Source organism: Hypanus sabinus, chromosome 8 (assembly GCF_030144855.1).
Source record: "Hypanus sabinus isolate sHypSab1 chromosome 8, sHypSab1.hap1, whole genome shotgun sequence".
Taxonomy (NCBI): domain Eukaryota; kingdom Metazoa; phylum Chordata; class Chondrichthyes; order Myliobatiformes; family Dasyatidae; genus Hypanus; species Hypanus sabinus.
Window position 1 is genome coordinate 148,577,333 of NC_082713.1, and position 14,662 is coordinate 148,591,994.

The 14,662-nt window shown below is 39.3% G+C and overlaps 1 protein-coding gene across 1 annotated transcript in view; it reads right to left on the bottom strand.

Moving 5' to 3' along the window:
- Positions 1 to 536: 536 nt before the first annotated feature.
- The window catches only part of LOC132398577 (potassium voltage-gated channel subfamily KQT member 1-like), a 526,812-nt gene continuing 512,686 nt past the window's right edge, over positions 537 to 14,662 (bottom strand). Inside the window, exons 20-21 of the mRNA XM_059978218.1 lie at positions 7,490 to 7,669; positions 537 to 3,474 (exon numbers count right to left, since the gene is read on the bottom strand). Coding sequence (XP_059834201.1) covers positions 7,514 to 7,669 — 156 coding nt within the window. The 3' untranslated portion in view covers positions 537 to 3,474; positions 7,490 to 7,513. The remainder of the gene's footprint in view (positions 3,475 to 7,489; positions 7,670 to 14,662) is intronic.

The window sequence follows — 14,662 nt, forward strand, 5'->3', positions numbered from 1 at the left end:
GAACACGGCCCTGTCCACTGACTCGAAGCAATCCCGTAGCTGCTCCTCTGCCTCCCGTGACCACCTCTTTGTTGTCCTAATCTCTGGAGCTTTGATCTTTAGCATTTGCTTGTATGCAGGTAGAAGGACTGCCAAGTGATGTGATTTACTGAAATGCGGTAAAACAAGTCAGTCACATGAGTGGATTTGGTATCACATATAGGCCAGTCTGGGTTAAGGTGGCATTCACTACATCAGTCTAATGTGATGTCACAATCCTGCACTACCTTATTCTTTCCTATCAGGAAAGTTACTTTTGGAAAGGACAGCTGACCATTTTTGGATCACATTCTTCCACCAGATAGTAATGAGAATTTAAAAAAAAAGGATTTGAAGTAACAATTGTCCAAATCTGTCCGCAGATCCACTGAGTAATAGATTTTGTGAGATGATAATGACATCACTTTTAAAACAACATTAGTAAATTAGATAAAGATACACACTTTTTAGTGTCAATTTCACCAATGCTTTATTTTCACATTTGCAGTTCACTGGTTGTGATATCCTAAGTTCCCAGTATGTCACTATTTCCTACACTTTCTTTACTGTTTTGTAATTTAAAATCTTTATTAGATTAATATGATATACACAACTAATATGCTACATTGGAACATCAATACTATAAACTTCCTGATATTGTAGTAGCTTTGTAGTATACAGAAAACTCCTGATACTGACAAAACTTCTGTAACAGTGCAACTAATTGTTAATCTCTTTTCCCCATTTTAGGAAGAGCTAATTCTGTGTGATACTATTAATTACAATAATGAATTCTGAATTTATTCTACAAGGGAATTTTGCAAACAAAAAAATAAATATTTACATAATTAACATTTCTCATTCATAAACCATAGATAAAATATTATAGAATTGTAATATTTCAAAATATGCTTTTGTTTCACCACATTTTGTTCATTTTGTGTTTGACTATATTACACTGAAATTCTCTGTGCTCTCTCAGAAGTTCCATTTTTTTGTATTTTCCTTTTTCTTTTATTCCTCCAATTATACTTTGATTTTCTCTAATTCTGTGAGTTGAACTAGGACCAAGAACAAAAATATAAAGACAGTACAACATTGTTTCCATTGAACATTGTGGAATACTCATTTTTTTAATGGAATACAGGTCTATTAATAATTTACTGGCAAGTCCTAATAACAAAGCTTGCATATTTGAAACGTTGGTGGTGATTGTCTGCTTAAACTACAGCTATTGTAAAGCTACCCTAAGTGCCGTTAGTTAGGCAATGCTCGCACTTTGACCTGTGTCATTGAAGCAGTATTTCTGAGGATAATGTACGACTTGGAGGAGATGGCATTCCATGTGTCCACTATGCTTCCTAGGTGTTAAAGTTCCTTGGGTTTGAAGTGTTCTGCTAAAGTGGTAACAGTAGTTGCAGTGGATTTTGAGTATGGTTCACAGAGCACTAGCAATAGAATGGTTAATTTGTTTACCAAAATGGTGAATGTGAAGTCACTTCCTAAGCTGCTTTAGGATGGGCTTCACTTGAATCTCCTTAATACCTGTTAAGCAGGTAGCACAAACGTAGAATTGTTGCCTCACAGATCTGGTAATTCTTGTTGAATCTTGACCTTCAGTGTACTCTGTGTTGAATTTGCATGTTCACTCTGATTGTATGAGGTTTTCTCAGGTGCTTCAGTTTCTTCTCATCTACCAGAGATGCATTGTTTAGTTGGTAAATTGACTACCGTAAATTGCTTCCTACATAGATGAGTGGAAGGAGAATCTGGGAAGTTAATGGACAAGAAAAAGGGCACGTTTACGGAGAAATGTGAGAGTGATGAGATTGCTGTGAGATCCATTACTGAAGTAGACCAACACATGGAAAATGCTTAAGAAACTCAGCAGGTCAGGCAGCCTCTATGGAGGGAAATAAACAGGTGTCATTTTGGACCCTTCATCAGGACTGAAAATGAAAGGGGCAGAAGCCAGAGCAAAAAAGGTGGCTGGAGGGGGAGGAAGAAGTTGGGAGGTGGGAAGTGATATGTGGCAGAGTTAATGAACAAAAAAAGAAGGAATCTGATAGGAGAGCACAGTACGGCATGGAATAAAAGAAAGGAGGTGGTGAACTAAACGGAGATGATGAGTAGATCACGAGGGTGGGGAAGGGGAAGAGAGGGGTTGACAGAGCCATCAGAGTGAGGAAAGCAAGGTGTGGAAGGAAACATAGGGGAGTGGTTACCAAAAGTTAGGGGAATCATTCTTTATGTCAAGCGTTAGAGAAATTAATGCTTATGCAAGTTACCAAGATGGAATATGCGGTGTTGCCTTGGTAGTCTGCAACCTGATAGCATAAACATCAATTTAGATAACTTATGGTAAGCTCTCATATTTGTTTCCTCCACTCCTCTCCCCTCCACTTTGTTTCCCTTTGTTTTCCCTTATTCTAGTGGCCCTCTCACCCTTTCTCTTCCCCTCCACCCCCCATGACCTGCCTATAACCTTCCACTGGTTCCTCACCCATACTCTTTATTCCATGGTCTACCGTCTTCTCCTATAAGATTCTTCTTTCTTCAGTCCTTTACCTTTTCCATCTCCCATCTTCTTACATCATTCCCCCTTCTCCTGCCTACATACCTTCCCATTCACCTGGACTCACCTATCACCTGTCAGCTTATATTCCTCCACCTTTTTACTCTGGCCACTCCCCTTTTCATTCCAGTCCTGTTGAGGGGTCTTGACCTAAATCATTGAATGTTTATTCCTCTCCATAGATGCTGCTTGACTGTTTATTTTCCTCCATGCTCTTTTAATGCTTAGTTCCTTAAGGTAATTATAGCAAGGAATGGTAATGGGAACAAGCTCCCACTACATATTAGGCAGTGCTCCTAATGATGTGCACCTCTGACAACCATCTCCAGCTCCTGGCCTTCACGTGTGGCTTAGCTACTAAGCTTGGCAGAAGTGTTTCTACTGATAGGAAAAAGGGCAAAGACAGGTCACTAGCACCTTAAAACTAGTTGCTTTGGGCAGATGGAGTTTTTCAGCCGCAGTTTACAACTTTTCAAGGAGAAAGAAAATTCTGATCTCAACCATCTGCTGCCTTATCCACCCATGGGGAAATCAGGAGTAAACCCCAAAGGAAAAAAATGGATCTGGAATCCCTAAGGCAGTACTACGTTGAGTTGGCAACTACTGTGATGCTGCTGGTGCCAAACGGTCTCTGCTGTTCCTCTGGGTTCATCAGATGCATGGAGAGCAGGAGCTTAATACATGGGCTTGCTCTTCATATTGTACTGTCCTGGTTTGCATATCTAGAGAGCTAGGACACACATCCATGGTTAGCTCTGATCGATGGAGCCTCAGAAGCTGCTTGATCTGCTGAGTCGTCCTGCATTCTGAGTACGTTACTCAAGATTTCAAGCATCTGCAGAATCTCTTGTGTCACAGAAGGAGGCCATCTGGCACATTGTCTATGCAATAAGGATAAATATGAAATGTCAATAACTAGGGATAGGACTTCAAACTAAAAGCAACTTGGGAAAAGAGGTCAAATTTTGGTCAGGGGAAGATGAGGAGAAAGGATAATACAACAGAACAGGGTAGAAAAAATGAGTCAGGAAACAACAAGGTGTAAAATCAAAATAAAATGCACTTCTAGCTACAGTCAGAGTGAAGGGAGCAATGGTACAAAGATAGAATCGAAGATTCTTTATTTGAATGCAGGCAGCATTTGTAATAAGGTAGGTGAATTAAAGGCACAATTCAAAATAACTATGATCTAATACTACTACATAGATGGCTACAAACCCCCAAGTTTGTGAATGATGTAATCCAGGATACATAATTTTTTTGAAAAGACAGATGATGTGGAAAAGGAGCTGGGTAGTCCTGAATTTTTTTAAAGGATGAAAGCAGTAGAAAGAAAAAAAAACCTTGGTTAGAAAATGAAGTAGAACTATTCAGGATTTGCTATGAAACAACAAACATAATGCTTTGATGAATTTTCCTTACAGGCTACCAAACAGTCATTATAATGGAGCACAAAGTATGGCAGAAAATCAGAGGCATATGTAATAGGTGTGGTACAATAATAATAGGGCCATAAAACTACACATATCCTTAGAAAACCACATTATCACTAATATTGTGGAGAATGAGTTCTTTGAATATAGGAAAAATGGTTTTCTAGATCTGTATGTTGAGGAAGCAATGAGTGAACAAGATATATTGGGCCTAGTATTGTGTAATGAGAAAGCGTTAAGTGTATATTTAGTAAAGTGATTAGTGATCCTAATATAATATATAAAGGAATATTAAAGTCAATTTGTTCAATCTAAAACCAGGGTTTCAAATTTGAATGCAGCAAACCTATGAAGGCTTGAGGCAATGTTAGACGGGGTAAACAGTTAAAGATATGAAAGTGTGGTAAACTATGTATACCTGTCAGGACACGCCCCTCTGCTGACTGCTCCTGTGGCTCCTCCCACAGACCCCTGTATAAAGGCGATTGGAGGCACTGCTCCCCCTCAGTCTTTGAGAAGTTGTGCTCCCTTTTGCTGCTAATAAAAGCCTATCGTTCACCTCCCGTCTCCGAGAGTTATTATTGGTGCATCAGAAAGTTAGGAGCAATAGCTAACATTGAAAAATCTTCTACCAGTTTACAAGTCAAGTGCAGCATTCAAAAGAAAACAGGAAAGTGATCCAGCCATGATCATTGACAGAAAATAAAAGCACATTGAATAAAATGAAAAGGCTTATAATGTCACTAAAAAAGGCCAGTGAGTCTGAGGTTCCGGATTATTTCAGACTTGGTTGGCTGCCAGTGGTTGACTAGTGGTGTTCCTCAAGGTTTAGTGTTGGGACCACTGCTTTTCACATTATATGTCAGAGATCTGGATCATGGAATTGGTGACTTTGTGGCAGGTTTGCAGATAAAACAAAGATAGGTGGAGGGAGAGGTAATATTGAGGAAGCAGGGTGTTTGCAGATGGACTTGGACAGATTAGGAGAATGGTTAAGAAGTGGCAGATGGAATACAGAGTAGAGAAGTGTATGGTCTTGCACTTTGGTAGAAGGATTAAAGGCGTAAACTATTTTCTAAATGGGGAGCAAATTCAGAAATCAGAGGTGCAAAGGGACTTGGAAATCCTAGTGCAGAATTCCCTGAAGATTAACTTACAGATTGAGTTTTCATTAATTTAGAGAGGACGAGAATGCAAAAGCAAGGATGTAATGCTGAGGCTTTATTGGGCATTGGCCAGACTGCAATTGCATTATGGTGAGCAGTTTTGGGCTCCTTATCTAAGAAAGGATGTGCTGACATTGGAGAGGGCCCAGAGGATATTCATAAGAATGATTTGTGGAATGAATGAAAATGTTAACATATGAACAGGTTAATGTATGTGGAGCATTTGATGGATCTAGACCTGTACTCGCTGATGTTCAGAAGAATGATGAGGCTGGGGAATCTCATTGAAACCTTTCAAACATTGAAAGGCTGATATAGAGTGGATGTGAAGAGGATGCTTCCTATAGTGGGGGAGTCTCAAACCAGAGGGTACAGCCTCTGAATACAAGGATGTCCCTTTAGATCTGAAATGAGGAGGAATTTCTTCAGCTAGATGGTCTTCAGCGAATCTGTGGAATTTATTGCCACATATGACTGTGGAGACCAAGGCAGGGGTGTATTTAAAGTGGAGGTAGATAGGTTCTTCATTGGTGAGGTTGACAAAAGTTATGGGAAGAAGGCAAGAGAATGGGGTTGAGGGGATAATAAATCAGCCATGACAGATGGAAGACCAGACTTGATGGGCTGAATGACCTAATTCTGCTCCTATGTCTTATGGCCTTTAGCAATTGAGCATCAAAACATAACTGTGAGAAATATAATGGAACATAAAAAATATGATGTAAAACGGGGAATGGATTAGCAAAAGTTAATGTAGGTCTCTTACAGACTGATACAGGGCAAATTACAATGGGGACTAATGAATGACAGAGAAATTAAACCATTATCAAAAGATGATGAACCCCCCAGCACCTAATGACATGCACCACAGATTCTGATGAAAGTAACTGTGGAAATAGTGAATACACTGGTTGTCATCTTCCAAAATTCCATATTCTTGAATGGCTATCACAGAAAATTTTCCACAATATTTAAGTTAGGACAGAAAACATGATGCTAGAGACCAATTATCCTGACATCAATATAAGGAAAATATAACAAAATCTATTAAATACAGTAAATAGTAACAGCAGAAAATATTAAGATTAGGCAGAGTCCACTTGTATTTATGGAAGAGAAATGAAGTTTGACAAACTTGATTTGTGTTCTGAGGTTGTACCTCAAGAGTATCACATAGATGCAATTTAATTGGCTGCATTCTGGGTTTTTTTTATAATGATCCCAAGCAGAGATCTAGATGAATTGACCCTCTTGGCACTCCTGGCAGAATGTTATAAATATTTTAACCTCAACTTTTCCATTGCATACTGATCTCTGGCACAGTTTACAAAAGATGTTTTCTCCCTTTTTTGTTGTTTTTGTTCAAATATCCATCAGTTTCACAAATGGATGTGGCAGAGCTGTAGATTCATTCTCTTTGGATCACATCTAGTCTATAAGATGCTGCTGCTTCTATGCAGCAGTTTTGGAGTTCTGACTTGTAGCTTTAGCAGCTCAGCATCTTATCGTTAGGTATCCTTGGTGATACTCCTGATTTATTTTTTTCCATTCTTCCAGTGGAGTGAACCTTGTCACTTGATGGGAATGGTAGAGTGAGGTTTATCTCAGAGCAAAAGATAAAAAAATGAAGCATGATCTTCCGTTCAAGAAGGCTTACATTACCTCATATGTCCAATTTTTGAGCCACTGAGTATGTTCCATGTTTTCTATTTACTTTAGCTTTTGGTCATCCTCCATGTGAATACCATTCCCACAAACGATGTGTGGCAGTCACTTCCACTAACACAGATGTGAATAGATACATCATTGACAGTCAGACTAATAAGAAGGTGAGTCAGTATTTTGTTTTATATTGGTTCTTCCAGAATGTACCAAAGGTTCAGTCTGGTAATAAAATCCTTAGGGCATACCTAACAATCCTTGACTTTTGACAGTGAACCATCTTTGGAAATAGATTGTGAAGTCTTCTACCCAAGCACATTGGTGCCTCTTCCCTGTGGTCTTCAACATGGAGGAAGACAGATTCATGAAGTAGGACAGTGTGTTAGGTGGTAATTTAGTAACTTCATTTGCAAAGCATTAACAAAGCTTAAATTCTCATTGTAAAACATTTAGAATTAGTTAGCTAAAGTGCAGACAGATGTAGACAATCTTATGGAATAAACAAGTTTTAGGAAGAAAGCATATTTTTCAAAGCATTAAATTATATCTAATACCCAAAGAAACAGAGCATGCTTCATTAGTTTGTATTGTTTTCCACTGGTACTCTGAGAATGTTCACCAACAGGGATGCTTACATTGCAAACACTGCCCATGCAACCTCAGGCTTCGGAATTCATTCCACGTGTCTCTGAAGTGGAGAGAGTGTATTTGATAGTTGACGATGTAGAACCTGAGGAGTATGGCAGGTGTTGTATGGCAAGCTGGTCTTTTAGCATAATCAGGATGTCATCTAATTTCTGGTCTATCTTTGTGATCTGTTAACAAAACAGAGCAGTTTTGAAATCAGCTTTCCATCATATCAGTAACATGGCAGCTGCCATTTTCTATCACCTGATGATCTACTTCCCTTTCCTTTCAGCATTTTGAAGGGACTATTCCCTTCAACTGCAGGATTGTTCTTCCATCTTCACCAACTATACTCTTCTTGCAATTTCCCAGACAACTGGTAGAGTTGTAAACCTGTTCTTACACCCTCTCCTTCCTCTGGGGAACCAAATAGTCCTTGCAGATGATCCAGTAATTCATTTTCACTTCTTCCACACTGTGGAGTGCAATTGGAATTTACAATATGGTCTCCTGTGCAATGGGAAAGCCAAACCTAGAATGGGTAACTGCTTTGTGGAATGTCTACAGTGGCAACTCTGAGCTTCCTGGTACCTACCAAAGTACTTTCTCATCCCATGTGCACACTGATCTAATCTATCTGTGGTCTTTGGGACTATTTCAACAACACCCAGCATAAACTTGGGGAACAGTGTTCTGTACTTTATCAAAATGTACAACTTCGGGTAATTTGATTTCTTGGTCTTTGTCAGAACTGGCTCCTCCATTTATGATTTGACTCAGTTTTCCTTTCAATCAGCACTGTCTATCCTTCTGAGCATTTCCTATGGCTCTGCATTTCATAGTATTTATATGCCTTTGTTTGTGTTCTCACCTCTAACTGCCCTCATTTCACAACAAGTATGTTCAGATTCATATTCTCATTCTCTCTCTCTCTCACCCATTAGCCGGATGACCTTGTTTACAGTTTATCCCCTCAGCAGCAATGACCTCAGTTTATCAAAAATATTGCCTTCATAAACATTGCCTAATCCTCCCTACTACATCTCTACAACTTAAAGCTAACTTGGTTTATTTCTTTCCCATTCAACCTAAAATGTGAACTCTGTTTCTTTTTTCCACATATGTGATTCCATTTACTAAATGGTTTCAGCATTTTCTGTTTTTATTTCAATCTTCCAGCATTTGGAGCTTTTAGATTGACACTTTACCTAATCAGAATCAGGTTTACTATCATTAGCATATGTCATGAAATTAATTTACTTTGTGGCAGCACTATAATGCAATACATGATAAACAGAGAAAAAAATGTTCATTGCAGTAAGTGTGTGCGTGTATGAAATAAAATAGTTAAATAAGTACTGCAAAAACAGAAATAGAAAAGTAGTGAGAGGTAATGTTCATGAGTTCAATGTCCATTCAGAAATCGGATGGCAGAGAGGAAGAACCTGTCAACCTTAAGGATGGACACCACCCTTTTAAGGCATCACTCCTTGAAGTTGTCTTGCATACCACGGAGACTAGTACCCATGATGGAGCTGACTAATTTTACAACCCTCTGCAGCTTACTTTGATCCTGTGCAGTAGCACCCCCCATACTAGTGATGTAGCCAGTTAGAATGATCTTCATGGTACATCTGCAGATCCATTGAATTTTTGTCAATTTGTTTTTCATATATTTTGTTGGATTTAACATATTACCATATGGGAATTTAAGTTGACAACTTGCATATTTCCAAATGTAGACAGGATCGGTTTATTCAAATCACTTAGCAACATACAGTGTTTATAGCACACAAAAGTGCTAAGTTGAAAGGTAGGATCTCCAGGATTGTAATCTCAGGATTGCTACCCATGCTACATGCTAGTGAAGCCAGAAATAGGAAGATCATACAGCTTAACATGTTACCATACAAGGAATGTTTGACGGTTCTGGGTCTGTACTCACTGGAATTCAGAAGGATGAGGGGGGATCTCATTGAAATCTTTCAGATGTTGGAAGGCCTAAACAGAGTAGCTGTGCAAAGGATGCTTCCCATGGTGGGAGAGTCTAGGAGAAGAGGGCACAGCCTCAGGATAGAAGGGGCACCCTTTCGAACAAAGACACAGTGAAATTTCTTTAGCCAAAGGGTGGTGAGTTTATGGAATTGGTTGCCACATGCAGCTGTGGAGGCCAGGTCATTGGGTGTCTTTAAGGCAGAAATTGATAGGTTCTTGATTGGACGTGGCATCAAAGGTTCTGGGGAGAAGGCCAGGAATTGGGGTTGAGGATGAGGTAGAAAAAAAGGATCAGCCGTGATTGAATGGCAGAGCAAAGGACCAGATGGCCTAATTCTGCTCCTCTGTCTTATGGTCTTAACATGTGGCTAAGAAGATGATGCAGGAGGGAGGACTTCAGTTTTGGATCATTGGGCTCTCTTCTAGAGAAGGTGGGACCTGTACAGAAGGGATGGTTTGCACCTGAATTGGAGGGGAACTAATATCCTTGCTGGAAAGTTTTCTAATGCTGCATGGGGTGGGAAGGTGGGTGGGGGGAGTGTTAAGTTAGAGTTGCAGGGGGAGGGAAACCAGAGCAGATAATGCAATGTTTGTGGGGAAAGATGTTGTCAAAGCTACACACAAGTTAGGAATGAAAAGGTTGAGCATGGTGGGACTGATGTTCTGGGTTGTGTATACTGTATTTCAGAGCAAGGGGTATTTCATTTTGGCATGGATTAGATAGGCTAAAGGACCTGTTTCTTTGCTGTAGTGTTCTATGACTCTAAAATTGAGCATTTGATGCACAAAAATGCTGCAAATTCTAGTTATAAAACACTTTGTTTTTTGCTTCAATGAATTGTCTATTATCTTTGCTGAATAGTGAATGACTAGATAATTTTTGAAGGTTATCCAGTATACTGTTATTTATTTAGTGAAACAATGAAAATGAAACATTTTAAAAAACTAAATACAGCAAAACCCTGATTTTATGCGCCACAATTTAACATGAATTTGGATATAAGGCGATGAGTCATTGGACTCCATGTCCATGTCAGTCTATACTCCCCCCTTCTCTACCCTTGTATCCCTTTTGCCAATCAACTTCCCAGCACTTGGCTTCATCCCTCCCCCTCCTGTCTTCTATCATTTCAGGTCTCTCCCTCCGCTCCCACTTTCAAATCTCTTGCTATCTCTTTTTTCCGTTAGTTCTGATGAAGGGTCTCAACCAGATGCTGCCTGGCCTGCTGCGTTCCACCAGCATTTTGTGTGAGCTGTTGGACCTTTCTTTTGCTCAAAATGGAACAAACTGCTAGAAAAAAAAATCTTTTTCTGTGAAAGGTAAGCTTCACACACTTGATGCGTGAACAAAGAAGAGCTATGCCAGTGATACTCTGCCAATGACAAATGCCCAACATGTGAGCACCTGATTTAGCGCGGCCCCTCTTTTCTCGCAATGACATTTTATGGACCCAAACAATCATGTTATGATGGGGTTTCACTGTAATTTTTGAAAGTTAAATATGGATGAACCAGGAGGTTCATAATCTGCTGAGGGCTAGATTTGTGGCACTCAAGCCTGGTGAGTCAGATTTGTACAAGAAAACCAGGTATGACTTACAGAGGGCTAGCTGAAGACCAAAGAAACAAATCCAAATGTGGTTAGTGGCGGAGTTGGATGCATGTCAGGTTAGCAGTCCATTACTTCTTACAAGGTGAAACCTAACATCATGAATTGAAGTGATGCTTCATTCACAGATGAGCTCAATGAATTTTATGCTCGCTTTTAAAGGGAGAATAAAACTACAGCTTATGAGGATCCCCGCAGCACCCAGTAACCCTGTGAGCTCTGTCTCGGAGGCTGACATTAGGTTGTCTTTCAAGAGGGAGTCCTCGCAAGGCAACGGGCCATGATGGAATACCTGTAGGGCTCTGAAAACTGGTGCCAACCAACTGGCAGGAGTATTCAAAGACATTTTCTATCTCTCATTGCTACAGTCAAAAGTTCCCACCTGCTTCAAAAGGGCAGCAATCATAACAGTGCCCATGAGGAGAAGCGTGAGCTGCCTTAATGAATATCATCCAGTAGCACACATATCTACAGTGATGAAGTGCTTTGAGAGGTTGGTTATTAACTCCTTGCTCAGCAAGGATCTGGACCTGCCACAATGTCTACAATGGATGCAGTCTCACTGGCTCTTGGATCATCTGGACAATACAGATGTCAGGATGCTACTTATTGATTTCAGCTCAGTGTTTAACATATCATTCCTAGAGTTCTGATCAAAAAAGATCCAGAACCTGTGCCTTTATACCTCCTTTGTAACTGGATCCTCGATTTCCTAACCAGAAGACCACAAACTGTGCTTATCAGAAATAATATCTTCAATTTGTTGACAATCAACACTACTGCACCTCAGGGGTGTGTGCTTATCCCACTGTTCTACTCTTCCTACACTCATGACTGTGTGGCTAGGCACAGCCAAATGCCATCTATAAATTTGTTGATGATAGATTGTTGGCAGATTTTCAGAAGGTGATGAGAGAGTGTACAGGAGAGAGATAGATCAGCTAGTTGAGTAGCGTCGCAGTAACAACTGTGCGCTCAGTGTCAGTAAAACCATAGAACTGATTGTGGACTTCAAAGTGTGTAAGACAAGGAAACACACACCAGTCCTCATTGAGGGATCAGAAGTGGAAAGAGAGAGGTATTTCAAGTAGTTCCTGGGTATCAATATTTCTGAGGACGTATCCTAGACCCAACATATCGATGCAGCTATGAAGAAAACATGACAGTGGCTATACTTCATTAGGAGTTTGAGGAAATTTGGTATTACACCAAAGATGCTCAGAAATTTATACAGATGTACTGTATAGAGCATTCTTACTGACTGGATCAATGTCAGGTACTACACTGGATCGAAATGAGCTGCAGAGTTGTAAACTTAGTCATCTCCATCATGGGCACTAACCTCTGTAGTATCCAGGATATCTTCAAGGAGCGAATACTTGAAAAGGTGGTGTCCATCATTAAGGACACCCTCCCCCACCCACCCAGGTCATGTCTTGTTCTCTTTGCTACCATCAGGAACGAGGTACAGAAGCCTGAGGGCACAGACTCAGTGATTCAGGAATAGCCTCTTCCCCTCTGCCATCCGATTTCTGAATGGACATTGAACCCATGAATACTACCTCACTACTTTTATTTCTGTGTTTGCACTACTTACTTAACTATATTTATATTTTTAAACTTTTTATATATATATATACTTACTGTAATTCACAGTTCTATTATTACGTATTGTAAATTCCACAACATATGTTGGTTGATATTAAACCTGATTTTGATTCTGATTCTTCAAATTGCCCAAAACTTTGCAGTTTGTGTTTGCAGATTTCAGAGGTGCTCTTGGGGTTGTTTCTGTGGGAATGACTTGCTTCCACTCCAATTTTATGGTGTCTGAGGTGTCTAATGAGGCCAATGTGGAAACTACATTATTTCATAGGTGAGCAATATAATTAAATTTTAAAAGTTCTAACTTCATATAAATTGAAACCTTCCTTTATACCTATATTTCATCCATCAACCCAATAAACAAAATCAATCTCTGACCTTTCCATTATGGGTTTTAACCTACATTTATTATTCCCTAATTAAGGTAAATATTTAAAACATCTGGCCAAGTTTATATTCCTAATTAATGTACAGTAAATGATCTTAAGTTGCTAATAATGTGATAATATCATATGAAGGGTATTGCTGCAATTTGTAGATCAGGATTAGTCATGACACTCTAAAATACAGACCATTCAAAGCGAATTACTAATCAGCTACTTGAATTTCCATTTGTGTGATTTTAAGGGAATTTCTATCTCTATTTTCTACAGTGTACTTATCTAGATCTTGGGATTGCTCCCATTTGTGATGAATGTATATTGAATATAAATTAGGTATCTAGCAGGATCATCTGCTAGAAGTTTTGAAATTAGCCATACCTACATTAATACAGTGCTATGGTGACTTGCACACAAAAGTTTGTGTTTAAATTAGGACATGTGAGGTTCTCTTTGGAAGCTGTGAGAAAAGCTCCCAACTGCCATGTATTTGTGAGGGTGATTATTGACAATGGCTCAGATTGAGGAACTCACCCCAGAGCAACCACAGAACAGCTGCATTAAAAACCATCTTGCAGGAGATGAAAACATATGGGGAAAGGGGCACATGGCTATCCTATGAGTGGTGCCTTTCCCTAAGTAATCACCTGCTCTAACAGAGTCCTATGCTGTGATTGACACTGGGAGGTGTGGGGTGATTAATGATACAGAGTGGCTCTCATCAAGTAGTTGTCTGTGTTTATGAAAAAGGTGGGACACTCAGTGCTAAGGTTTTAAATATCCTGAGCATTGAAACCCATGGCTGCCAGACGCTAAGGAGAGAACAATGTTATTAGAGTGGAGACTCCTTTGAACTAAAGTCTTGTTAGCCACCTTGGTGTACTATGGTCCAGTTAATTTGCAAATGTTGGGAAAAAGATTGTAGGTCGCATTCAAAATGTTCACTTCATATCTACAATGAGTGACTTGTGATGTCTTTAGTTATGTGACTGACACTAAGGCAAAAAGCAAACAGAAGTGCTCAGGCTAATTTCCCAAAGGGCTTGATTTCACTTGAAAGAGATCATTTGCATGATCCAACCTGGTTATGTTTCTAGTATATGTAATTTGAATATGAAAAAGGAGCACTAATTTGAATATGAAAGATGAGCTCTAAAGGATCTAATTTTGAAGCTATTTTGATTATCCAAAAACTTGAGTCACACATTTTATGCTTCCTGTTAATGTGCTGTGAGAAAGAGGTCATGTGAGATTGGTCTTAATTGTTTAATTTTCTGATATATGATGTATATGCAGCTGATTGAGTCAGCTAGTCTCCAATTTGTGTGGCAAAAGTCATCATAGTTAGGGTTAATCCATCACTGACATTGTATATGACATGACACACAGAACAAACAAAGAAATTCAAACTAAACTAGGCTCAAAGTTCAAAGTAAATTTACTATCAACATACATCTATGTCATCATATATAACCTTGAGAGTCCCTCTCATAAGGGATGTCCTTGTACTCTGAGGCTGTGTCCTCTTGTCCTAGACCCTCCCACCATTTGAAATATCATCTCTACACCTTTAATACTAAGTACTTTTCAAT